The sequence below is a fragment of the Porites lutea genome, chromosome 7 (genome assembly GCF_958299795.1).
Source record: "Porites lutea chromosome 7, jaPorLute2.1, whole genome shotgun sequence".
Taxonomy (NCBI): domain Eukaryota; kingdom Metazoa; phylum Cnidaria; class Anthozoa; order Scleractinia; family Poritidae; genus Porites; species Porites lutea.
This window is the reverse complement of record NC_133207.1, coordinates 19,354,641-19,381,817: the sequence shown is the minus strand read 5'-3', so window position 1 is coordinate 19,381,817 and position 27,177 is coordinate 19,354,641. Positions and strand designations below refer to the sequence as shown.

Here is a 27,177-nt window from a genome sequence, read left to right as displayed (position 1 = left end):
TTATCTGCGTCGCGGGATCTCTCAAAGTGGCATCTACCGACTTTATGACCAGAGTGGAAAGGGCTACGCAGCTTACTGTGACATGAATTCCGAAGTAGACACTGCATGGACTATGGTGATGTCATGGAGTACCTCAAATCGGCACCTCGCAGAATTCAGGAAAATTCCCTTCAAGTACAACTCCCCACAAAACGAAGACGCCCTGAACTGGGATCTTTACCGCCTAAGTCTGGCGCGAATGAGATTCCTACAGACTCACTCCACCCACTGGCGAGCAACATGCAGCTACCCAACCCTTGGCATCGACTTCAGAGACTACCTCCGTGGAAACTTCAAAGACTTCAACATCGTAGATTTCCTTGGATCAGCCACGTGTAAGAAAGTGGAATACGTCAACATTCGGGGACACGTGGGTACGAATCTGACGGCTCCTTTCTGGCAGGTCCATAATACATTCACTCTTCATATTGACAGTGGACACACTCACTGTCAGTTTAAAAGCATGAAGACTGGAGCGGTATCAAGTGAGGACAACTTTGGCTTCTATGCGAACATCAACTCCAAGTTCCGCTGCACACAGGGAGACCAGTCCACTACCCAGTGGTGGTTTGGAGCGCACCCGTAATGTGCTCGGGAGACACAACATCCCTAAGGAGTGAGTCGCAGACCTGTGACGCTGCCCTGAAACGTGATTTGTGAAAAAAAAATGATTGATTTATAGATAACTTAGACACAATATCGTGTAGTGCTTCGCAGATCTTAAATAAACATGTAATGAGCAATCATTTATCAAGTTGAGTTCAGTTGTGGTGAGAGAAAAAGTTTGAACCGTCTAAAACGCGGAACCTGCATGAGAATGAATTTGATGTAGGCAAACAGTTCTGACTTTGAAAACAAGACAAGAAGATGGGAAAAGGCGGGAGACAAACTCACAAACTCCCTTTTTGCGCTGGACCAAGTGACAAACAAAATGAGAAAAACCCGCAATGAGTCGGAATGAGGATTTCTTTCCTATTTTGTAAAAAGACAAATATTTTGCCTTGTTACGTTTCTCATTATTATAATTTTTTTTTGCGTCTAAAATGTGTAACTGATTTCGGGTTAAGAAGTCGTTACATTTTTCTTTAAATGCTGTTATATTTTTGTGTTAATGTCACATTTTGCGGTGTAACAACCATTACTTGTGCAAAAAAGAGAACCAAACTTCGCGTACACGTACCTAGGTTGTCTACTGATATTTTTCCGCGTCAAAACATCATTTATATACTTTGCTGAGACATCTAAATTGAAATAGGGCTACGATCTTGTCGTCTCATTTTAATTGACTGTTCTCGAGGTTGAATAAGACATGATGTTAAAATATGAAGCCATCTTCACAGACAGCATAGAAATATTATCTATTTAAAAAGAATGTACTGGGATAAAGAATACCAAGAGATTCACTCTTAAGAATACTCAGGCTTGTTACACCGAAAACTTCGTCATATTAGGATCTGTTACTGAAACCGATCGAAGTTTACAGTACTGTCTTGAAGCCCTTGAATTGATTGTCATTTAGCCTGGCAATCTATTCCCGTCAGTCTTTACTTTAAACTCGTCGTTTCTTGCTAAAGTAATAAAAACTCCATGTAACCTTATTCCCAGGGTCCTCTCCTACCGGTCGCTACGGACCGAGAATGAGAAAACGGGCAGGAGAAGACACTGAGGACGAGTTTGAACTTTGTGCAAAAAAAAAAAAAAAAAGATCCTTGAGTTTCTGTCAAGTGTCTGTAAACTTTTAATATCGAATATTTAGCTGCTGTCCGTATTATTGGGGTGTCCATTATTTTAAGGAGTCCACGAGACCAGCTAGAGTTAACTTCTAAATCAATTCATTGAGATAAGGAAACTTACCAAAATATCGGTCCGGTCCCATTAAGCTGCACATCTTAAGACGCATTGTCTCGCACTTTGGGGAAAATTAATATTAATTGAAAAACAAACAAGCCGTCATTATCAGAAACTCTGAAACTCTGGGCTGGTTTAAGCTTGTTCCGTAAGGTGTATGTTACACTCTTTTCAAACTGTTTTAATTCGTTTCCGGGTAGGCTATCGAAATTATTGTAAGCAAGGTCCAATAAAACTTGAAGAGTACTTACTCTTAAATGAACAAAAAGGGAGTTTCTCTTCTACCCCCTCCTCTTTCTTTCAAAACCGTTTCCCGGCGTCATATTTATTCATTCACCGGCTCTTTGCCGCATGTTTGACTGACACAAACTTGCCACAAATGAACTCAAATTCCTTGATTAGTAATTGCAAAGTAACATGTTTTTTTATTTAAGATCGATCTGTGAAACACTACACGAACCAGCTTTATCTATAAATTAATCTGTTCAATGTTTCTTGAAAATCAGATGCGAGGGACTTTGGTCCAACTCTATAACCCGTTGTAAGGCTGTTTTATCTTGGGGCAGATTAGCGGTGAGCCCCAAACCAATACCGGGTGGTGGATTCGGCTGTTTCCGTGCATCGGAATTTAGTGATCTGGCCATACCAACCTTTTGATAGTGAGTGGATGGACTGTTAATATGCAGAGTGTGTGAATTTAGATTCTGCCAGAAAGGGGCCGTCAGATCCGTGCCCACGTGTCCACGGATGTTGACTTATTCCACTTTCTTGCAAGTGCCCGTCCCGACATGTTAAAAAATAAGTTTAAGAAATTCCAATATATCTCTGTTTAAGAAAAGGAATAATTTTAAACCTGTCGTAGTTTGTAACCAGCACAAACTTGTAATGTTTTGTTTTCTCCACGTCCTCCTTTTCAAACTGTCAGCTGAAAATTGAGGAGGGCTGGTAGGTCGCAAAGAAGTTTTAGTGATTTATCCTATTCCCATGTTGTCTTAATTTTACTATAACATCAACGTACTCTCCGGCCTGCATTTCTTGTTGTTTCCAGGCTCCACAGCAATAACGCTGGGGTACCAGGCCTCCATTCCAAGACTTCTTGTGATTTTTTTAATCCGACCGACCCGGCGTAGTCTACGTCGCCAACAATAAAGATATTAGGGAAACATTCCCCGTTGCCCCTGTACTCTGTATAAAATATATACAAACAATAAAATTGGTTAAAAAGAAGATATCAATTTAATTAAGAAATTTACAAGGTCGAACGATTAGTGTCAAGCTTCTCCAGTTTCATTAGTTTACCTTTTGTCTCATTTCTTGCTCGATAAGGATCACAAAACATGAAATGAGTTCTGTTTGGTTGAAATAGAAAACTACATGAACATCTTAATTTTCGTTCAATTTCAAACAGAACAGAAGCTGTTTCGTAGATTAATTAATAAAACAGAAAGTTGTGTAACAACCACTGTAGGCAGCTTTAAAATAAAAGATTGATTATCATTTACCGTTTGCGACTTCAATCACCTTGCACCGTATTTAAAACTGAGCAAAATGCGTAGTCTAAGGCTGTTTTCACACCAGACACGAAAAGCTATCCGTTAGTACAGTATGAACAGCAACGGCACAGAACTGGAACAAGTCGTTTACATACATCGAACATCCTGCCGGAGCGTAATGGCCAAGAGGGTTTGGTGACCTAAACTAGGCCAGATCCTCACTCCTGAATATTTACTTCCGTCTCAGTGGGTAATCCAGTCCTCTTTCCTATACTACTCTACTCAATTCCACCATGGTCCGAATACCTGTTCACAATGCACTAAAGTGTGGTAGAGAACCCTGTCTGCCATTTGACTCTCCAATTTAGAGATTGGAGGTGCGCATGCGCAGTTTCGTTTCGTTACAGAAATCGCACGGAATCACCGTTCTAATCTGTGAACAAAAGCCCTATCAGGTATGGTTTTCGTGCCGTCGCAAGAGCTTTCCGGTAAAGTAAGAACATAGCCTAATAAGTCTAGGTTGAAATATTAAGAAAGAGGAATTATAGATCTGGAAATGTAACGCAGAGGTTGTGAAACATTGACCCCTTCATGCTTTTCGTTTCGTCTTCCGCCAAAATAAGTCAAGTTAAAGGTACGTTCTTCGCGTTTGAAATTTATTGACGTCAAATGTTTTATGTGGTACATTTATTATTCGTATGATTGCTGAGAGCGCCTGTTAAGAAGCCCGAGAATATTGGGTCTGTCACGTAAGTATTTAAACTGAGAAAAAAGGTCAGAGAAAGAATTTAAGGATACATTGGTTTTGTTAATAACTGGCCCGTGTACAACGATTCGAAACGATGCGCATGCTCTCAATTCAAAATAAAATTCTCGGCTTGGTTTTAATCAGAGCGAAAAGATTATTCTTCTAAAATACCAAATATATATCTTTAAAAGACAGAAAGTACGTTTTCAGCTTAAGAATCACGGCAGTAAGGTGTCTCCACATATTTGTGTCTGTGACGCAAAACAAGCCATTGACATGACTGCAAACTGCTGCAAAACTTTCTGTCAGCGAAATGCAAAAGATTAGGAGTTAGTTACCCACCTACCTAACAATTAGGAGTTTAGTTGCGTTACTCGCATCCTTAAAATGTTGAAATAACTACGACACTGTAAAATATTCAAAAATGGGGGTAGGTTGTCAGAAGTTTGTTCAAGCTCAAAGCCGATACGAATAAAAGATGGGGAAATGACCCAATTTTTGACAGAATTATACACAAATTCAACTGCTAGTACAAACTAAGTTTGTTTAAGTGGTGTGTTTTAATGATCACTTTCAACTCAAAAGATGAAAGTAACAACTAATGTAAAAGTACTACTCACGCACAAGCATAGTTAGCGAACTCAATGTCTATGTACAGTTAATTAACCCAAATGAAAATGACGCAAATTTTGACAAATTTGACAACTGAAAGTACTTTCAGTCAAAATTGTTATAACCCTTTTATTTCTTTTTTCTTCTACTTAACGTGTTAAGTTGAACAAGTTTTCTTGTTTAAGATTTATTTCCTTTTGGGAGTTTAATGTTAACATAGTACATACCGGTTAAGCAAATCCCCAGCTGGTGTGCTTGTTCGAATTTCTAAGCTTGTCACGACAGAAGCTTCAAATTTTGTCAAACTTTAAGCAGATTCCGACAACGCTTTTTCTGAACGGAACCCGGAAGGCGATGACATTTCAGAATATCTTGGCTTTTATTGGCATCATTTTACTTGTAAGATATTCATCGCACAGTACATTTAAGTATACACGACTTGTGATTAATCTTCCAACGCGAAGAAATGTTTTAAAGCAGAATTTTAATCATTATAATCTGAAGCAACATTATACATCTTATTGAATGTAATTATCCAAGTAATTTCTTTAACAGACCTTTGCAGTTGGTGACGATTTCAGAAATAGCAAACAAGGTCCTGATGTCGTTACTGCGGGATGCAAGGTGATTATTTTTCAACATATTACATTTTATATTTTTTAGTGTTTTTTTTTTTCACTTGAATTCGTCACTCCTCAACTTGAATCGATTTACCGAGTCGTAAAAGTGACAAATTCTCTTATAACTATATTCAAATGAATGTGTGATAGACTGTATAGTAGGAATTTACTGAATGATTACAGTTGAGATCGACGTCTTCTGATCAAGTAGAGGAAAGACATCAATATTTTTCTACTATCTTAATTCTTTGTTTACAGCGAGATGCATGTCCCAAACCACCAGCGGCAAATCAGCCCAGTTTCCGTCCGACCTCTTGCCTTGATTATCTGTTGCGAGGTGCTTCTAAATGTGGCATCTACAAACTTTACGACTCAAAGAGTGGAAACAGCTTCCTGGGGCGTACTGTCATCTGAAATCTGAGCCTGGTACTGTATGGACATTTATTGGTGATGTCATGGATCGTTGGTTATCGCTGGCTTCCTCCTTTTACCAAATTTCCTTTTCCTTCCTCAGTGAACGAAAGCGCCCAAAACTGGAATCTCGACCGCTTAAGTCTGGTGCGAATGAGATCACTGCAGGCTCACTCCACCCACTGGCGAGCAACATGCAACTACCCGACCCACGGCATCGATTTCAGAGACTACCTCCGCGGAAACTTCAAGGATGATTTCAACATCGTTGATTTCCTTGGAGACCGCCAGTGCAAGAAAGTGGAATACATCAACATCCGAGGACACGTGGGTACGCATTTGACAGTGCCTTTCTGGCAGAGGCTAAATTCATACACTCTGCATACTGAAAGTACATACACTCACTGTAAGTTTAAGACCATGAAGACTGAAGCGGTATCAGGTGAAGACAACTTTGGCCACTATGGGTCCATAAAGACCATAAACTCTAAGTTTCGCTGCATACATTCCCACCAGTCCACTACCAAGTGGTGGTTTGGAGCTCATATGTAATCTGTTCGGAGACACAACAGCCTTATAAAGGGTCGCAGAATTGAAACGCTGCCCTCAAACGTGATTTATAAAAAACATTGATTTATAGATGACTAAGATACAACATCGTGTAATGCTTTGCAGATCTTAAATAAAAATGTTTGAGTGGTCACCTATCAAGGCGTGTGAATTTAATTGTGGTGGGAGAACAAATGCGAACCATCCAAAAGGCGGAACGTCGGAATGAATTTAATGTCGGCAAACAGTTTTGACTTTGAAAACAAGACAAGAAAAAGAGGAAAGAAGACAAACCCCCTTTTTGCGACCAAGTGCGAAACAAAATAAAAGAAAGCCTCAAAAATGAAGAACAAGGATTTCTTTTATATTTCAGTTCAAATTTATGAGCAAGGAATATATAAATGACTTTTTGAAGAGAAAAGTATCAAAAAGGCAAGCCAAGTACGTTTTATTCCGCGAAGTTCAATCCCCTTTTGCTGTCGTGGTTGTTACAATGTAAAATATGTAAAAACGTTTTTGCAAAATGTAACAACTGAAATGTTACAACTTTTGACGGAAAATGTACAGCCATTAAAAGCAAAATGTTACAGTTTTTAGACGCAAAAAGGAACAAACTTTTAAACACGAAATTTATCAACGAAAAATATGGTAATCTTTTTACAAAAAAAGTCTTTCTGCGATTTTCTCATATTTATTTGACTATACTCGAGGGTTAATAAGAGGTCTTAATTATAGGTCTTAATCGAGGTCTTCCAAAATTCCGTAGAACGTCCTTCAAGGTAAACGCACCAGTGAAACAGAACTCCCAAAACTGGAATCAGTACCGATTGAGTTTAACCCGAATGAGATCACTGCTGGCTCGCTCTACCAACTGGCGAGCAACATGCAGCTATCCGACCCACGGCATCGATTTCAAGGACTACCTCCGTGGAAACTTCAAGGATTTCAATATCGTTGATTATATTGGGGGAGGCCAATGCAAGAAAGTGGAATACATCAACATCCGGGGACACGTAGGCAAGAATCTGACGGTCCCTTTTTGGCAGTTTCGTGATCAAGGCCTGCATATTGAGAGTCCATCCACTCACTGTCAGTTTAAGGCGGCGAGCTCTGGCGCAGTGTCAAGTGAAGACAACTTTGGCTGGTATTATAATAGTAGATACAACCAAAAGTTTCGATGCACAAAGGATACCAAGTCCACTACCCAGTGGTAGTTTGGAGGTCATCTCTAGTCCTTTTGGCGACAAACAGGCTGCATTCTAGTTATAAATGCCCTGAAAGAAATCATCATAAGTATTAATTAAAAACTGATTAAAGTAATCCCCTTGGACAGAACGTAACAGAGCTATTTTACAGATTGATAAAACTAGAATTAATGTAGTAAGCAATGATGTCATAAAATAAAATTACGCAGGCCAATAAAAGATTGATTATGATATTTCCTTTTTGAATTAACTGGCTGAATCCCGTAATTAATTGTTCACAGACTGCATGCTCCGCATTTAAATGAGTTACAATTCAAAGTTCATAGAGTTCGCTCTCACATCTTCGCCTCCTGCTAACATTTTTCTCTTTAAGTGCGTAAAATCCCTTGAAATTGGGGCCGGGCGATAGAACAATTCTAGAATCCAACCAACATGAATCTCATGCAAGGCTTAGTAGTATAAGTATAAAGAATACCCCCCGCCCCACCCCCCTTTTGTTATCGAAATAACACCCCAAGGTCCACTAAGTAGACGCCTGAAAAACACAGTACATAGAGTCGACAATAAGGCAAGAGAAAAATATCAAATGCAGTCGACTTCCGATAACTCCAACACTCCTGGGAAATCGGAAAAAATTTGAGTTATCGAGAGTTCGAAGCAAATAAGCGGAAACTGAAGGGAACAAGGAACTGGGTTGGTGAAGGATTATGCAATTATCATGCGCAAAAAATTACGATTAATTATTTCTTCTTGAAGAACGGCTCCTGACGTCAGGAAAGAAAGTAAACCAGTAAAAGAAGATATTTTCGAATGGATGCGGTAAGACTTGTCTCTCCAGTTAAGTTGCCTTAATAGATTTTCGGTAATATGGTTGAAAGAGAAACCGTAGCCAGCGTGAATAAGTAAATTTGCCAAATCAATTCAAATCAAATCAATTTCTTAATAACTAAACTAGCTAACTCGCAATAGAGCAAACATTACTTACATGCCAGTTCTTGGTAGTGTTCAAGCCAAGAGAAGCTAAGAGAAGTGCGATTAGACAGTTTTCTTTTTTCTGGGTATATGGGTCTTGAATAATGTTGTGTAGACACAGTTTATATATAATTCTTGCTAATATAAATTATGGCGCATCACGTAATTAGAAATATAACTTTGATTTAGCAGAAACCTGTGTGCATTCAATTGAAAGTCCGGAAATAATTTTTAGCAAGCGTTGGGCCTTGTAACGTTGTGTCTTAAGATTAAACTTTTTCATATTTTTGCGGGACAGTTTCTCGAGTAAATTAATCAATAACAAAACAACAGTGTCTCCAGCAGTAGACCACCGGGTTGACACGGAAGCACTGACCTGCTAAAACCTCATCCCCAAAACACAAGTCACAGCCAAATAAACGTTTGTAAGCGGGCAGTGACACTATGACTCCATCAGTTTTCAAGAATGAACCATTGGCTACGTCTGCACTAAAAACTCAGAAAAATGAGGAACTTTGTCATTACACCGGGACTATGCCATGTGACACTCCAGATGTCATGTAGGGTTGCGGAAACTGAATCCTTTCTTCTTCCGCAAAAATTTAACTTGTTATTTGAAAGAAGTTTTCATGTTTCAAATTTATTGACCTCTTTATACTTTATATGCTGTATGTATTTTATTCTATTCATATGATTGCTTACAGTAGAGGGGCACCTATTCAGTCAAGTTTGAGAAGACCATCAGGCAGTAACAAAGCTTTAGTTCTGTCGGAGAGTAGCGATATTTCATTGACAGTATTGAACCGCGAAAAAAGCAATGGCATTCGGAAACATCGTGGCTTTTATTTGCGTTATTTCGTTTGTAAGTGATTCAGTGGCCTTAAACGCAATTTTCACAAAATCCCCCGTTGATTCAAATAGTACGAAAAAGATGTCTCTCCGGTTTAAGAAGTCGTTTAAAAATCCCAAGTTAACTGGAACTTGAAGAAAAGTAATATTAGGAATTTCAGGCAAAACTTGGCGACGCAAAACAGCAACCGATCGACATGGCTGCCAAACTAGAACTTCTCATTAAGGGACGGCGGTTAGAGCTTCTATCGATTTGCCTATAAGAAATCGTAAAACTGACACTAGAATGAAGCGAATAAGAAGAATTCAATACCTCTAGCAACTGATTATTTCTGTCCCTATTTATTCTTTAGGCCTTTGCAGCTGCCGACAATCACAGAGTGAGCAAACGAGGTTTAAATGTTCTTACTGTGGGCTGCAAGGTATATTATTTTGATATGTTTGCTTTAATTTACTCTGCGTTCTCAAATGGAAAGAAATGTCATCTCCGGCTTATTACCTTAGTACGCTCATCATTGCTTTCTCTTTTTTCTGTATAGGAGTAGATATAACAATTAGATATAACAAAAACAAACACCAAATACAATGATTACTCAGGCTTACCATTCGAGATTCAGTTCCTGAAAGATATCAAGGAAAGCCATAGTTGATTGAGACTTTTAAACCCTCTTACACATTGAGCAAGGTGTAAGACGAAAACGATGCCATCCGAAATCAGATTACCCAATTTTGACAAGCGACCCATTTCTCAACCAAAAACCCAATAAACAAACCAGCCATGGATAACAAAAGACTCTTGATAGCAGCTGTATTTCATTTTGTACATTCAGTGGAAAAAAGACAGTTAAAAACATCACAAGTTGACACAAAACTCTGTCAGCTTTAGCTGTCAAAGTAAACAACTTTCAAGATGCTGCATAAATTTTCCGCATGAACTCACCTGTCAAATTTTGACCAATCAGAGGACAAAAATTGGACGTAGAGCGTGACCAACGCGTGACCATGGTAAGAAAAGGTCTTCCCCGCCTTTATTTTTTAAAAAGTGGCTGAATTAATTTTCGCGTCCGAGGTCAGTTTGAAATCAAAATCTTGACCGTGCGGGGCCATAGTGACATAAACACAACATATTTCATATGAATCATTGGAAAAAATAGACTTGAGCCTGCGATCATTTAAAACTGGTAATTTGTCAGCGGATAACTTCAAAAAAGTACTCGACCTCGATGGGTCGACACTTGAGCCCGCAGTACGGTAAGGTGATACTGGTCAGCGGATATCCTGTTTTGACAGCTGTCAATTGATCACAACATTGATGTGCAATTAGTTTTCTATTGGGCTCCCAAACTAGCTAGAAAGTGTGAGAGTAAACATTGGTTTCCCTGTGGTGCGGACGGACGGTCGTACGGTCACGTGATTACCAAATTTTCTCGGATGGGTAGATTACCACATTTCCTCAGCTATGGGGCTCCGTCCATGCGCGCGCTTCGCGCGCGGGTGGGGTTCCGCTACAAAATGAGCACGAGCGGCAGTTCTGCGAGGAATTCGCACCTCACCCAGAGGGGACGAACGACAATGATGACCATGCCCGTGAACCGAATAACATCACAGTGCAAAATAAAATTATCGCAAAAATACTGCCCGTGATTAAATTTACAACTCTAAAATGTTTTTCACTTTCATCCTTCAATGAATGGGTATTTTTTTCTTGATTATTATGTTTTGCTCTGCAATACATGTTTATGCAGATCGGTTAACAGACATGGCATCATTGTCATTCGTCCCCCATGACTGAGGTGCGAATTCCTCGCAGAGCTGCCGCTCGTGCTCATTTTCTGGTCATATACAAAGTTTTTGACAGTTCTATCTGAGCTTCGATACAAGGTAGCTTACAATCCCAATCCCTTTTTCCTGAATTGGAAACAACGTACAGCATGCAGGAACAGCCGTTGAGGACGCATTGCAATGCATCAAAATGTATGTAGCAGGAGTTTGAACCAAAACTGCCAAGGGATATTTTAAAAATGTCGAGGAGCAAGTCATTCGACGTCAGAGCAAAGTTTGGAGCAATTTATAGTGCTTCTAAAACTGAAAAGTACCTTTTAAAGAATAGCACGATAGGCAATCGGCTTCTGTTTCAGTTCAGAATTAGCAAACACTGAATTTACTTGTCCAAAAATTGAAACTGGTGTCTCCTTCTTCCTGATAGTAATTTATTTTTGAAATTCCAAAACAATTTCACAGCTGAATTTTGAGCGACTTTTAGTTACGGACTTCTGCTCCAACGATTTTTCTGAAATTCCTCTGGCATATTTATTATATCAATTAAAGCCGATACCAGAAGTTTCAGTAAAAAATATCAGCAAAATTTTTTACTAGACGCGATTTTCTTTAAACAGTAGGGTCCTTTTAAGCGCTAATTTCTCTAGAAATATTTACCATCAATGAAATCGGAATATTTCGTATTATTGCCGAATGATATCTGTTGTTTTTTGCAAAGTTTCGCAGCCATCGCTTTAAAATCGAAAAGGTTATGACGGAAAATTTGTCACAGCTAAATGCTTTTGTATTAATTACGGAGCCACCTCAAAAAAGTGAGTAAATTCAAAGAGTATTTTGATCAGCACTGCCACGTAGCTTGTTTTGAAAGCTCTCTTTAGTCCGGTTATAAGCTCCCTTGTTTTAAAAAAAAGCCCTCCTAAAACCCGTTACGAAGTTGCATGTAAGCCCCCAGGAGGAAAATTAAAACTTTAAGGAAAGGTATCACCACATTATTCAAATAATATTTGAAATTAACCTCGACCGCAGCTATCGTTTCCGGTGAAGAAGGGACGAAAATGGTAAATGCATTGGACGCGGGGATGGTTAAAATGTGTCAAAAAATTTTGTAACAAGCTTTATTGAATAGGATGAACCGATTCGTACAGCTGTTTCCTCTTCTGTCATAAAGGAGGAAAAATTTAACTGAGCCAACTGCGAAAGTGAAGGACCCAGTCAAGCGTGAGGCGCGAGAAGAGTGAGATCTGAATTCTGACCTAAGTTCGTCAGATTTGGTTATATATTCCTTCTAGGTTTTATTTCTTACATAATCTCTTCAAAAGCGCCAAGATTATCTATTTATCATGGAGGCTGCTACTGAAATGGCCACGAGTAACAACAGCACATTTAGGGCTTCTAATATATAACTTTAAACTTCAGTTAGATTATTTAATGGGTCAGGTAAAAGGAAATACCAAATAATTATCTTCATTATTTCTGAATAAAACTGTTATTGTCTTCGAAAGTGCTAAAGAAGCAGTTAAAGACTAAAGAGAACTAAAACAAGATCTGTCGATGCAAAGTTTTTGTTCGACTTTTTATGCTGAGAGAAATCACTCGCAACTCAAACTGTTGAAATAATTTAAAACTTAACGACTGTAAAACATTGAAAAGTGGCGTGGTTAGTCTATTGTTTGCCTAGAATCAACTAATACAATGAACTCTAATGGGGAACAAAGGAAAATGACACAAATTTTGACAGACTTGGATACTCAATATACTTTTCAAAGTTATTCCCTTTTGTTCTTTTGTCTAGAATGCTAAACGTGTTTGATAGAACATATTTTCTTGTTTTGGATTTTAAATTAACTCAGTCCATTTTCTTACGTGTGATTAATGTATATAGCGATAAAACAGATCCCCAACCCGTGTGATTGTTCATTTTCCTACGCTTATCGTCACGACAGAAGCTTTCAAATTTTGTCGAACTGCTAGCCGATTCCGACACCGTTAACGGAACCCGAAGAGCGATGGCATTTCAGAAAATCCTGGCTTTCATTGGCATCATTTTACTTGTAAGATATTTCTCGGGCAGCACATATTATACACGACTTGTGATTTATAGCTTATATCTTCCACAAAAACGCTTTGTGTTGACCATAAGAAAAAGGTCCAAACGCTGAATTTTGGAAAATTCTAAATTAAAATCTTTCTCGTTTAAGCGGAAGCAATTTCGTATTCATTGTAATTATCCAGTGAATTGAATTTAAAAAGGTTAAAACTCTTTCGACGACGAATAATGTGCTTCAAATGATTTGGAAGCCAGATTAAGCACATAAATAGAACTTGTAATCGGGTGATCTGAGACGAAGTGTTCCTCTTTTTCAGGGAGTAGCTACATCTGATGATAACAGACTGAAAAAACGCAATATAAACGTTTATCGTTCACACGTCAAGATAGTGGGGTACAATTCACCTGGATATAAGGTATTTTTTTGGTGATAATATATTTAGTGCTTTCGCAGTTTGTGAGATAAAAACAAAATATCTTTCCTTGGATTCTTACTGTTTTGTTAACGATTGAGGAAAATAGCTAGCGACTCAGTTGTTTGCAGATCCCTTTGACATTATTTTTAGTGTATCAGAAATTTTCCGCAGCCAGCAAAACTGAGCTTTTTAGTGAGTATATCTTTTTAAGAAAGTCTTATTTTTTTTTCCTCTCTTCTGGGTTAAGGTCGTCGTCCCCAACAAAACCGAAGGGAAGCAGACTTCATTCCGTCCAACCTCCTGCGTTGATTATCTGCGTCGCGGGGTCTCTCAAAGTGGCATCTACAAACTTTACGACCAGAGTGGAAAGAGTTACGCAGCTTACTGTGACATGAAGTCCGAGTTAGACACTGCATGGACCATGGTAACGTCATGGAGTACCTCAAATCGGCACCTCGCAGAATTCAGGAAAATCCCCTTTAAGTACAATGCCCCACAAAACGAAGACGCCCTAAACTGGGATCTTTACCGCCTTAGTCTGGCGCGAATGAGATTCCTACAGACTCACTCCACCCACTGGCGAGCAACATGCAGCTACCCAACCCACGGCATTGATTTCAGAGACTACCTCCGAGGAAACTTCAAAGACTTCAACATCGTAGATTTCCTTGGATCAAGCGCGTGTAAGAAAGTGGAATACGTCAACATCCGGGGACACGTGGGTACGCATCTGACGGCTCCTTTCTGGCAGGTCCATAATACATACACTCTTCATATTGACAGTCCATCCACTCACTGTCAGTTTAAAAGCATGAAGACTGGAGCGGCATCAAGTGAAGACAACTTTGGCTACTATGGGTCCATCAACTCCAAGTTCCGCTGCACACAGGGAGACCAGTCCACTACCCAGTGGTGGTTTGGAGCGCACTCGTAATGTGCTCGGGAGACACAACATCCGTAAGGAGTGAGTCGCAGACCTGTGACGCTGCCCTGAAACGTGATTTGTGAAAAAAAAAATGATTGATTTATAGATAACTTAGACACAATATCGTGTAGTGCTTCGCAGATCTTAAATAAACATGTAATGAGCAATCATTTATCAAGTTGAGTTCAGTTGTGGTGAGAGAAAAAGTTTGAACCGTCTAAAACGCAGAACCTGCATGAGAATGAATTTGATGTAGGCAAACAGTTCTGACTTTGAAAACAAGACAAGAAGATGGGAAAAGGCGGGAGACAAACTCACAAACTCCCTTTTTGCGCTGGACCAAGTGACAAACAAAATGAGAAAAACCCGCAATGAGTCGGAATGAGGATTTCTTTCCTATTTTGTAAAAAGACAAATATTTTGCCTTGTTAAGTTTCTCATTATTATTACTTTTTTGCGTCTAAAATGTGTAACTGATTTCGGGTTAAGAAGTCGTTATATTTTTTGTGTTAATGTCACATTTTGCGGTGTAACAACCATTACTTGTGCAAAAAAGAGAACCAAACTTCGCGTACACGTACCTAGGTTGTCTACTGATATTTTTCCGCGTCAAAACATCATTTATATACTTTGCTGAGACATCTAAATTGAAATAGGGTCTTGTCGTCTCATTTTAATTGACTGTTCTCGAGGTTGAATAAGACATGATGTTAAAATATGAAGCCATCTTCACAGACAGCATAGAAATATTATCTATTTAAAAAAATGTACTGGGGTAAAGAATACTCAGGCTTGTTATAACGAAAACTTCGTCATATTAGGATATGTTACTGAAATCGATCGAAGTTTACAGTACTGTCTTGAAGCCCTTGAATTGATTGTCATTTAGCCTGGCAATCTATTCCCGTCAGTCTTTACTTTAAACTCGTCGTTTCTTGCTAAAGTAATAAAAACTCCACGTAACCTCATTCCCAGGGTCCTCTCCTACCGGTCCCTACGGACCGAGAATGAGAAAATGGGTAGGAGAAGACACTGCCGGAGCGTAATGGCCGAGAGGGTCTGGTGACCTAAACTAGGCCCAATCCTCACTCCTAAATATTTACTTCCGTCTCAGTGGGTAATCCAGTCCTCTTTCCTATACTACTCTACTCATTTCCACTATGGCCCGAATACCTGTTCACAATGCACTAAAGTGTGCTAGAGAACCCTGTCTGCCATGTGACTCTCCAATTTAGAGATTGGAGGTGCGCATGCGCAGTTTCGTTTCGTTACAGAAATCGCACGGAATCACCGTTCTAATCTGTGAACAAAAGCCCTATCAGGTATGGTTTTCGTGCCGTCGCAAGAGCTTTCCGGTAAAGTAAGAACATAACCTAATAAGTCTAGGTTGAAATATTAGGAAAGAGGAATCAGAAAGCTGGAAATGTAACGCAGAGGTTGTGAAACATTGACCCCTTTTTGCTTTTCGTTTCGTCTTCCGCCAAAATAAGTCAAGTTAAAGGTACGTTCTTCGCGTTTGAAATTTATTGACGTCAAATGTTTTATGTGGTACATTTATTATTCGTATGATTGCTGAGAGCGCCTGTTAAGAAGCCCGAGAATATTCGGTCTGTCACGTCTGAGTATTTAAACTGAGAAAAACGGTCAGAGAAAGAAGTTAAGGATACATTGGTTTTGTTAATAACTGGCCCGCGTACAACGATGCGCATGCTCGCAATTCAAAATAAAATTCTTGGCTTGGTTTTAATCAGAGCGAAAAGATTATTCTTCGCCCCAGTTTAAGATCTCGTCTAAAATACCAAATGTATATCTTTAAAAGAGAGAAAATAGGTTTTCGACCTAAGCATCACGGCAGTAATGTGTCTCCACATATCTGTGTCTGTGACGCAAAACAAGCTATCGACGTGACTGAAAACTACAGCAAAACGTTCTGTCAGCGAAATGCAAAAGATTAGGAGTTAGTTACCCGCCTACCTACCAATTAGCAGTTTAGTTGCGTTACTCGCATCCTTCAAATGTTGAAATAACTACGACACAGTAAAATATTGAAAATGCGGGTAGGTTGTCAAAAGTTTGTTCAAACTCAAAGCCGATACGAATAAAAGATAGGGAAATGACACAGAATTTTGACAGAATTATGTACAAATTCAGCTGCTAGTACAAACTAAGTTTGTTTAAGTGGTGTGTTTTAATGATCGCTTTCAACTCAAAAGATGAAAACAACAACTACTGTAAAAATACTACTCAGGCACAAGCATAGTTAGCGAACTCAATGTCTATGTACAGTTAATTAACCCAAATGAAAATGACGCAAATTTTGACAAATTTGACAACTGAAAGAACTTTCAGTCAAAATTGTTATAACCCTTTTATTTCTTTTGTCTTCTACTTAACGTGTTAAGTAGAACAAGTTTTCTTGTTTAAGATTTATTTCCTTTTGGGAGTTTAATGTTAACAAAGCATATAGTACATATCTGTTAAGCAAATCCCCAGCTGGTGTGCTTGTTCGAATTTCTACGCTTGTCACGACAGAAGCTTCAAATCTTATCAAACTTTAAGCAGATTCCGACAGCGCTTTTTCTGAATGGAACCCGGAAGGCGATGCCATTTCAGAATATCTTGGCTTTTATTGGCATCATTTTACTTATAAGATATTCATCGCACAGTACATATAAGTATACAGGACTTGTGATTTATCTTCCAACGCGAAGAAATGTTTTAAAGCAGAATTTTAATTATTATAATCTGAAGCGACATTATACATCTTATTGAACGTAATTATCCAAGTGATTTCTTTAACAGACCTTTACAGTTGGTGACGATTTCAGCAATAAAAACCAAGGTCCTAATGTCGTTACTGTGGGATGCAAGGTGATTATTTTTTTAACATATTATATTTTATATTTTTTTAGTGATTTTTCTTTTAATTCGCCACTCCTCAGCTTAAATCGATTTACAGAGTCGTAAAAGTGAGAAATTCTCTTATAACTATATTCAAATGAATGTGTGAACGAATGTAGGAATGTACTGAATGATTACAGTTGAGATTCACGTCTTCTGATCAAGTAGAGGAAAGACATCAAAATTTTTCTATTATCTTCTTTGTTTACAGGGAGATGCGTGTCCCAAACCACCTGCGGCAAATCAGCCCAGTTTCGGTCTGACCTCTTGCCTTGATTATCTGTTGCGAGGTGCTTCTAAATGTGGCATCTACAAACTTTACGACTCAAAGAGTGGAAACAGCTTCCCGGCGTACTGTGATCTGTAATGTGAGCCTCGTACTGCATGGTTTACCAAATTTCCTTTCAAGTATAATTCGTCAGTGAACATGAACGCCCAAAACTGGAATCTTTACCTCTTAAGTCTGGTGCGAATGAGATCACTGCGTGCTCACTCCACCCACTGGCGAGCAACATGCAGCTACCCGACTCACGGCTTTCAAGGATTTCAACATTATTGATTTCCTCGGAGACCGCCAGTGCAAGAAAGTGGAGTACATCAACACCCGGGGACACGTGGGTACGCATTTGAAGGTGCCTTTCTGGCAGAGGCTAATTCACACACTCTGCATACTGACAGTACAAATACTCACCGTCAGTTTAAGACCATGAAGACTGAAGCGGTATCAAGTGAAGACAACTTTGGCCACTATGGGACCATAAACTCTAAGTTTCGCTGCACACATTCCCACCAGTCCACTACCAAGTGGTGGTTTGGAGCTCATATGTAATCTGTTCGGAGACACAACAGCCTTATAAAGGGTCGCAGAATGAGCTAGAATTGGAATACTGCCCTCAAACGTGATTTATGAAAAACATTGATTTAGAGATGACTAAGATACAACATCGTGTAATTCTTTGCAGATCTTAAATAAAAATGTTTGAGTGATCATCTATCAAGGCGTGTGAATTGAATTGTGGTGGGAGAACAAATGCGAACCATCCAAAAGGCGGAACCTGCATGAGAATAATTTGATCTTTACAAACAGTTTTGACTTTGAAAACAATACAAGAAAAAGAGGAAAGGAGACAAACTCCCTTTTTGCGACCAAGTGCGAAACAAAATGAAAGAAAGTCGCAAAAATGAAGAACGAGGATTTCTTTTATATTTCAGTCTAAATTTATGAGCAAAGTATATATAAATGATTTTTTGAAGAGAAAAGTATCAAAAAGGCAAGCCAAGTACGTTTTATTACGCGAAGTTCAATCCCCTTTTGCCCTCATGGTTGTTACACTGTAAATTATGTAACAACGTTTTAGCAAAATGTAACATTAACCTGAAAGGTTACAACTTTTGACGCAAAATATAACGGCCATTAAAAGCAAAATGTTACAGTTTTTAGACGCAAAAAGGAACAAACTCTTAAACGCGAAATTTATCAACGAAAAATGTGTTAATCTTTTTACAAAAAAAAAAAAGCTTTCTGCGATTTTCTCATATTTATTCGACTATACTCGAGGGTTAATAAGAGGTCTTAATAAGAGGTCTTAATTTAGGTCTTTCAAAATTCCGTAGAACATCCTTCAAGGTAAACGCACCAGTGAACGAGAACTCCCAAAACTGAAATCAGTACTGATTGAGTTTTACCCGAATGAGATCAATGCAGGCTCGCTCTACCCACTGGCGAGCAACATGCAGCTATCCGAGACTTATCCGACCCACGCCATCGATTTCAGAGACTACTTCCGTGGAAACTTCAAGGACTTCAAAATCGTTGATTTTATTGGGGGAGGCCAATGCAAGAAAGTGGAATACATCAGCATCCGGTGACACGTAGGCAAGAATCTGACGGTCCCTTTTTGGCAGTTTCGTGATCAAGGCCTGCATATTGAGAGTCCATCCACTCACTGTCAGTTTAAGGCGGCGAGCTCTGGCGCAGTGTCAAGTGAAGACAACTTTGGGTGGTATTATAATAGTAGATACAACCAAAAGTTTCGATGCACAAAGGATACCAAGTCCACTACCCAGTGGTGGTTTGGAGCTCATCTCTACTCCTTTTGGCGACAAATTAGGCTGCATTCTAGTTATAAATGCCCTGAAAGAAATCATCATAATTATTAATTAAAAACTGATTAAAGTAATCCCCTGGAACAGAACGTAACAGAGCTATTTTACAGATTGAAAAAACTAGAATTAAGGTAGTAAGCAATGATGTCATAAAATAAAATTACGCAGGCCAATAAAAGATTGATTATGATATTTCCTTTTTGAATTAACTGGCTGAATCCCGTAATTAATTGTTCACAGACTGCATGCTCCGCATTCAAATGAGTTACAATTCAAAGTTCATAGAGTTCGCTCTCACATCTTCTTCTCCTGCTAACATTTTTCTCTTTAAGTGCGTAAAATCCCTTGAAATTGGGGCCGGGCGATAGAACAATTCTAGAATCCAACCAACATGAATCTCATGCAAGGCTTAGTAGTATAAGTATAAAGAATACCCCCCGCCCCAACCCCTTTTGTTATCGAAATAACACCCTAAGGTCCACTAAGTGGGCGCCTGAAAAACACAGTACATAGAGTCGACAATAAGGCAAGAGAAAAATATCAAATGCAGTCGACTTCCGATAACTCCAACACTCCTGGGAAATCGGAAAAAATTTGAGTTATCGAGAGTTCGAAGCAAATAAGCGGAAACTGAAGGGAACAAGGAACTGGGTTGGGGAAGGATTATGCAAGTATCATGCGCAAAAAATTACGATTAATTATTTCTTCTTAAAGAACGGCTCCTGACGTCAGGAAAGAAAGTAAACCAGTAAAAGAAGATACTTTCGAATAGATGCGGTAAGGCTTGTCTCTCCAGTTAAGTTGCCTTAATAGATTTTCGGTAACATGGTTGAAAGAGAAACCGTAGCCAACGTGACTATCTTAAATTTGCCAAATCAATTCAAATCAAATCAATTTCTTAATAACTAAAAGTAGCTAACTCGCAATAGAGAAAACATTACTTACATGCCAGTTCTTGGTAGTGTTCAAGCCAAGAGAAGCTAAGAGAAGTGCGATTATATAGGCAGTTTTCTTTTTTCTGGGTATATGGGTCTTGAATAATGTTGTGTTGACACAATTTATATATAATTCTTGCTAATACCTTATTCTCCTTAATTTTCGCGGGTTCTTAAATTCGCGATATTCGCGATTTTAAAAAATTCGCGAACTTAAAGACCCGCGAAAAATAACGACCGCGAACTTTGATCTCGCGAAATTTAATGGACATAGAGAATCATGTATTTGTGTTTTCAAGGGTCCTAAACAATTTTTAACACAAGGTGTTAGTACAAGGAGCTTTCATCTATCAAAATTTTTAAAATTTTTCAAACTAACTAGGTGAACAGCACTCTGCGAACTGTTGCTGTAAAACTTGTTTGTTACTTATTTTAACTAAAACCGTGGCCCCAATTTCACAGCTGCGCCTGTTCCTTTTCGTAAATCCGGCCAAACCTTCAATATTTGCGACCATCATTATTTTTAGTCATATTATGGCTTAAATACAGGCGTTTAGTACTTGATTGTAAAACTCCCTGAAGAAGTCTACGATAGTTAGACGAAACGCGTAGGAGAATAAACAAGTTTTACAGCAACAGTTCGCAGAGTGCTGCTCACTAGTTTGGTTTTAAAAATTTTAAAAATTGTCACATCGCTAAAGGGTGGGGAAAGGCTTGCATCGCCCAACTGTTAGATGAATCGTTTAGTCTTCCCCCTGAGGATCCATTTGAAGAGATTGAAGGTTATATTGAGATCTCTTATGAAGGACATGTAACGATACTCTCGATACTCGATAATGACTCGGAAGAACAAGAAGACTATTTTCATTACTGTAAGACTGACTTTTAGAGGAACACGGCTGCCGCTAAGGGACAGCATATTGGTTTTGTTTAACGATTAACGTACAATTTTTTTGTAAAAAGGAAAAAATAAAGTCACTTAATCGTCAATTTCGCGAAATTAAATTCCCTGCAAACACAATTTTTTTCCGCGATCGCGAAATTAAGGACTCGCGAAATGTGCCGAGAAAATTTTCGCGAAATTTATGTCCCGCGAAAATAAGGGAGAATAAGGTATAAATTATGGCGCATCACGTAATTAGAAATATAACTTTGATTTAGCAGAAACCTGTGTGCATTCAATTAAAAAAATCCGGAAACAATTTTTAGCAAGCGTTGGGCCTTGTAACATTGTCCCTTAAGATTAAACTTTTTCATATTTTTGCGGGACAGTTTCTCGAGTAAATTAATCAATAACCACTGGAACAAAACAACAGTGTCTCCGGCAGTAGACCACCGGGTTGACACGGAAGCACTGACCTGCTAAAACCTCATCCCCAAAACATAAGTCCCAGCCAAATAAACGTTTGTAAGAGGGCAGTGACACAATGACTCCATCAGTTTTCAAGAATGAACCATTGGCTACGTCTGCACTAAAAACTCAGAAAAATGAGGAACTTTGTCATTACACCGGGACTATGCCATGTGACACTCCAGATGTCATGTAGGGTTGCGGAAACTGAATCCTTTCTTCTTCCGCAAAAATTTAACTTGTTATTTGAAAGAAGTTTTCATGTTTCAAATTTATTGACCTCTTTATACTTTATATGCTGTATGTATTTTATTCTATTCATATGATTGCTTACAGTAGAGGGGCACCTATTCAGTCAAGTTTGAGAAGACCATCAGGCAGTAACAAAGCTTTAGTTCTGTCGGAGAGTAGCGATATTTCATTAACAGTATTGAACCGCGAAAAAAGCAATGGCATTCGGAAACATCGTGGCTTTTATTTGCGTTATTTCGTTTGTAAGTGATTCAGTGGTCTTAAACGCAATTTTCACAAAATCCCCCGTTGATTCAAATAGTACGAAAAAGATGTCTCTCCGGTTTAAGAAGTCGTTTAAAAATCCCAAGTTAACTGGAACTTGAAGAAAAGTAATATTAGGAATTTCAGGCAAAACTTGGCGACGCAAAACAGCAACCGATCGACATGGCTGCCAAACTAGAACTTCTCATTAAGGGACGGCGGTTAGAGCTTCTATCGATTTGCCTATAAGAAATCGTAAAACTGACACTGGAATGAAGCGAATAAGAAGAATTCAATACCTCTAGCAACTGATTATTTCTGTCCCTATTTATTCTTTAGGCCTTTGCAGCTGCCGACAATCACAGAGTGAGCAAACGAGGTTTAAATGTTCTTACTGTGGGCTGCAAGGTATATTATTTTGATATGTTTGCTTTAATTTACCCTGCGTTCTCAAATGGAAAGAAATGTCATCTCCGGCTTATTACCTTAGTACGCTCATCATTGCTTTCTCTTTTTTCTGTATAGGAGTCAAAGTTATGAATAAGATGGAACTTAAAAATAATTTATTATCTGTATTTAGAACATCCTAATGATCGTTTGCTGTTAGAAATTCCTGTCTTTCTACAAAGGAAAATAACTTTTTTTCTATTTTTTTCTTTTGTAGGGGGATGCCTGTCCTCAAGCAACCGGCAAAACAACGCAAGAGCTATTCCGTCCAACCTCCTGCCTTGATTATCTGCTCCGAGGTGCTTCCAAATGCGGCATCTACAAACTTTACAACTCAAAGAGTGGAAGCAGTTTCCCGGCGTATTGTGATCTGAAATCTGAGCCTGGTACTGCATGGACACTGGTCATGTCATGGAGTGTTGCTTATCGCAAGCTTCCACCTTTTTTCAGTTTTCCTTTCAAGTACAACTCTCCAGTGAACGAGAACGCCTAAAACTGGAATCTCTACCGCTTAAGTCTGGCGAGAATGAGATCACTGCAGTCCCACTCCACCCACTGGCGAGCAACATGTAGCTACCCAATAAAAGGTATCGACTTTAGAGATTACCTCCGGGGAAACTTTAAAGACTTCAACATCTTTGATTTCACTGGAGAAGGCAAGTGCAAGAAAGTGGAATACGTCAACATCCGGGGACATGTGGGCCTGCATCTTACTGCAGCTTTCTGGCAGAGTCTTAATAAATGGACTCTGCATATTGACAGTACATGGACCAGGTGTCAGTTTAAGGCAGCCAAGACTGGTGCGGTGACCCAGGAAGACAACTTCGGCTGGTACGGAACAGCCATGAACAGCAACTTTCGCTGCACACAGGGGACCCAATCCACCACCCAGTGGTGGTTTGGAGCACATCTCTAACCTGTTCGTTTACGCATCAGCCTTTCAAGAGGCCACGGAAGTTGAAAAACTGCTTCTAGAACTTGATTTAGAACTAAATCTCGTAAACTGTAATTTTAACTAATAAAAACCAATAAAATGTTAAAAATAATCAATCAGAGGAGTTGGAAAGAATAAGAATGAATCAAACTAACCAACAAGCGTAACTCCCTTCTTTCAACGTAACCAACTAAAATGATTAGTCATCAATCAGTAAAGAGATGGCTGTAGGCACTCTTCCTCCACTTGTGCGTCAACTTTCACAAATGTGTTAGAGTAGCATTTTTGACCAGCAGTTTGTGCAGCGAGTTCTACGGTCACGATTGACTTCAAACTTGCAGATAAAAAACTAGAGAGCTCTGAAGCTTATTTACTGAAGTTAGGGGAAAAAATCTGTCATGGGATTTCGAAGTTATTTACATTTTCGTTAAATGCGATTTTAAGTATATGCCGATATCTCGAAGGTTTTTACACGTACAAGAAAATAAATAACATTTTCTTAAAGTTCCATCATTATTTATTACGAATGCCAAAAATCATAGAAATCGATTAAATTGTTCATTCTGAAAAAACGCGAATCAAAAACATAATCCACACGCATATAAATAGGTTCAGGCCACCTTAATTAACGGACGCGACTGAAAGCGTATTAAAATTATTATTATTATTATTATTATTATTATTATTATTATTATTGTTATTATTATTAATCATTTATTTTTTACCCCCTTCCCCTCGTTGCGATTTTATTTTATTGCAGCTTGGTAAAGTAAACAAAAAGATGAAGCCTGTCAAACTAGACTCTCTCCTTATAACTGACATACTGCTCAATTGATTATCAAGGTCATAAGAACAGGGGAATTGATTTGTAAACAAATTGTCGTCACTAGTACCATACTGATTAAGAAATTCATGAAAAACACTCCGGGGGTACTCCCCTACATAAGCCAGATAAGTAAGTGCCGCCTCCTCGTCGCAAAACGCAAAGTCACCACCACCGGCTACTGTTCATCCTTTCCACGAAATTACGCGCGGCATCAGGCATTTATAAGTACAGATTTACATTGATAAGATATTTTAAAGTACAGGTATGGTGGTGATATAACATTTTGCTTGGGATGCTTACTTGAAAAGACTACCCCACATCGACAAAATGAAGGTTCATTCTGACATGGATAAGTATTCAGGGAATTGGCAAAGTCGCGATCGAAGCGTGGTGGCCTTAACTCGCATTAAATTTTACTTGTATCCCTGTAAGTGATCGCGTTTTTATTAAGTGTGGTGGATATCGCCTGGGCCTTGCGTAAAGGAGATAAACTTTAAGAGAATTGGTCCTGTTTCAGTCTCTTTTTTCTATGGTATTTGTTTTATCTCCCTGGTGATTTTTAAAAACTAGCCAAAAAACGCAGGTTAAGTTTTAAAATCAGGAATAATCAGAGTCGGGAATGGATTTTGGTTTTGGTCCAAAAATGATGCGCAGTTCTACAATGTACATGTTTAAGAGATTATTTCGGATTGAACAGTCAAGTGAAGGTCTTAAAGACTCGAAAAAGGCTCGTCTACGCTGCTCAAGATGCATTGTTCCACGCAACTCCATAAAAATGCAGGTTCAGATTACCTTTATCATTCAGTTTTTCAAGGCAGTTTCTCGGCTTCTTTCCATCATTTTTTGTGTTACCGCACTCGATGTCAAATTTGCTCAACGCTTTTTTGTGCGATTTACACCTCTTTTTCTCATCATGCAAAATTGAATTGATCCACTTTGATTAGTGTACGAAGAAATTTTTATTCAAGAACTGTAAAACACTACAGGGTCTTGTACTTTGTTACAATTCTTTGACCCACTGAAAGACTGTTGTGTCCTTAAACAGATTAAAGGTGAGCTCCAAACCACCACTGGGTAGTGGACTGGTCTCCCTGTGTGCAGCGGAATTTGTTGCTGATGCCGTCTCCGTACCAGCCAAAGTTGTCTTCACTTGACGCCGCACCAAATATCGCCGTCTTGAACTGACAGTGGGTGTGGGCCGATATGCAATGTCCATGTATTTAGCTTCTGCCAGAAAGGCGCTGTCAGATCCGTACCCACGTGTCCCCGGATGTTGACGTATTCCACTTTCCTGCACTGGCGTTCTCCAACAAAATCAAAGATGTTAAAGTCCTTGAAATTTCCACGGAGGTAGTCTCTGAAGTCGATGCCGATGCTGCATGTTGCTCGCCAGTGGGTGGAGTGAGTCTGTAGGAATCTCATTCGTGCCAGACTAAGGCGGTGAAGATCCCATGTTTTGTGGGGAATTGTACTTAAGAGGAATTTTGAAAAATGCTGAGAGCCTTCGATTTACGGGAGTCCATGACATCACCATAGTACATGCAGTGTCTAACTCGGACTTCATGTCACAGTAAGCTGCGTAAGTTTTTCCAGTCTGGTCGTAAAGTTTGTATCTGCCACTCTGGGAGATCCCACGGCGCAGATAATCAACGCAGGAGTTTGGACGGATAGACTATCCCTTACGAAGTTGTATAAGCCCCCAGACAGAGAATTAAAAGGCGAGAAGAGTGAGCTTATTCCAACCTAATTCAATTCAATACAATTCAATTCAATTTTATTCACACTTTTATAAAATATTTACATTATATTTAGTAACTTAGGAATACACTAATAAAGAAGAAGAAGAAGAAGGAAAAAAGAAAATTATTGGCTTGGATGGAAGTGACAATGGTCAGAGGAACTTAGCTTTCGAGCTAACCACCGCTATATTATGAGTGGAAATACATAAAAATGTGCGCTTGGTGCCATGGCAACTATGGACGATTATGTCACAGTCATTTTATGTGAAACAGTCATATTACATTTGTTACCTTTGAGAACTAACTAGAATTCGCTTGTATTCTTTTTTGAACTTATGGTAGCTAAGTGTTTAAGTGTAAGTATTTTTTATTCGTCAGACATGTCAGATTTTTAATACATATTCCTAGTAGGTTTTATTTCTTATATAATCTCTTCAAAAGCGCCAGGATTACCAGCTGTTTACCACAACGGCTGCTATTGAAATGACCATGCACGGGTATTAACAGCATATGTAGAGCCTCTAATATTTAATTTTAAACTTCAGTTAGGCCATTTGCTGTGTGACTGGGTCGGGTAAAAGGAAGTACAAAACAATTATTTTCATTATTTCCAAATTAAGCTATTATTGTCTTCCAAAGTGCTAAACAAGCAGTTAGAGACTAAAGAGAACTAAGGCCTGTTTCAAACGTCGTGCTACTGCCGTGCTTAGCTGGCTTGACCGTAGCCCGACTGCAGCATGGCACTAGCACGACTTGGTTGCAGACGTCCAATTCAATTCAGTCAAATAGAACGGCTCTTGCCGAAAACAAAAAAAAAAAGAAAGAAACGGTTAAGCAAACTTTTAAATATATTCTAATGTATTTATAATTTATAAATTGAGTTCGGCACGGCAGTAGCACGGCGTTTGAAACGGGCCTAAGAAAAGGCCT

General features: G+C 38.9%; 2 protein-coding genes and 3 pseudogenes across 2 annotated transcripts in view; 4 read left to right on the top strand and 1 right to left on the bottom strand.

Annotated features, from left to right (window-relative positions):
• The window catches only part of LOC140944152 (uncharacterized), a 1,594-nt gene extending 895 nt beyond the window's left edge, over positions 1 to 699 (top strand). The window contains exon 3 of the mRNA XM_073393280.1: positions 1 to 699. This exon is cut by the window's left edge and continues 56 nt beyond it. Coding sequence (XP_073249381.1) covers positions 1 to 625 — 625 coding nt within the window. The 3' untranslated portion in view covers positions 626 to 699.
• A 3,853-nt stretch (positions 700 to 4,552) lies between these two features.
• Positions 4,553 to 6,339, top strand: LOC140944557 (uncharacterized; annotated as a pseudogene).
• Positions 6,340 to 7,162: 823 nt separating this feature from the next.
• On the top strand, positions 7,163 to 14,648 carry LOC140944556 (uncharacterized). Its single transcript, XM_073393681.1, has 5 exons — positions 7,163 to 7,464; positions 9,202 to 9,292; positions 9,700 to 9,768; positions 13,490 to 13,588; positions 13,836 to 14,648. Exons 1-5 carry the CDS (start codon positions 7,163 to 7,165, stop codon positions 14,520 to 14,522), a joined length of 1,248 nt encoding a protein of 415 aa, XP_073249782.1. The 3' UTR covers positions 14,523 to 14,648.
• A 7,234-nt stretch (positions 14,649 to 21,882) lies between these two features.
• On the top strand, positions 21,883 to 23,771 carry LOC140944555 (uncharacterized; annotated as a pseudogene).
• Positions 23,772 to 25,554: 1,783 nt separating this feature from the next.
• On the bottom strand, positions 25,555 to 26,738 carry LOC140944554 (uncharacterized; annotated as a pseudogene).
• Positions 26,739 to 27,177: the final 439 nt, after the last annotated feature.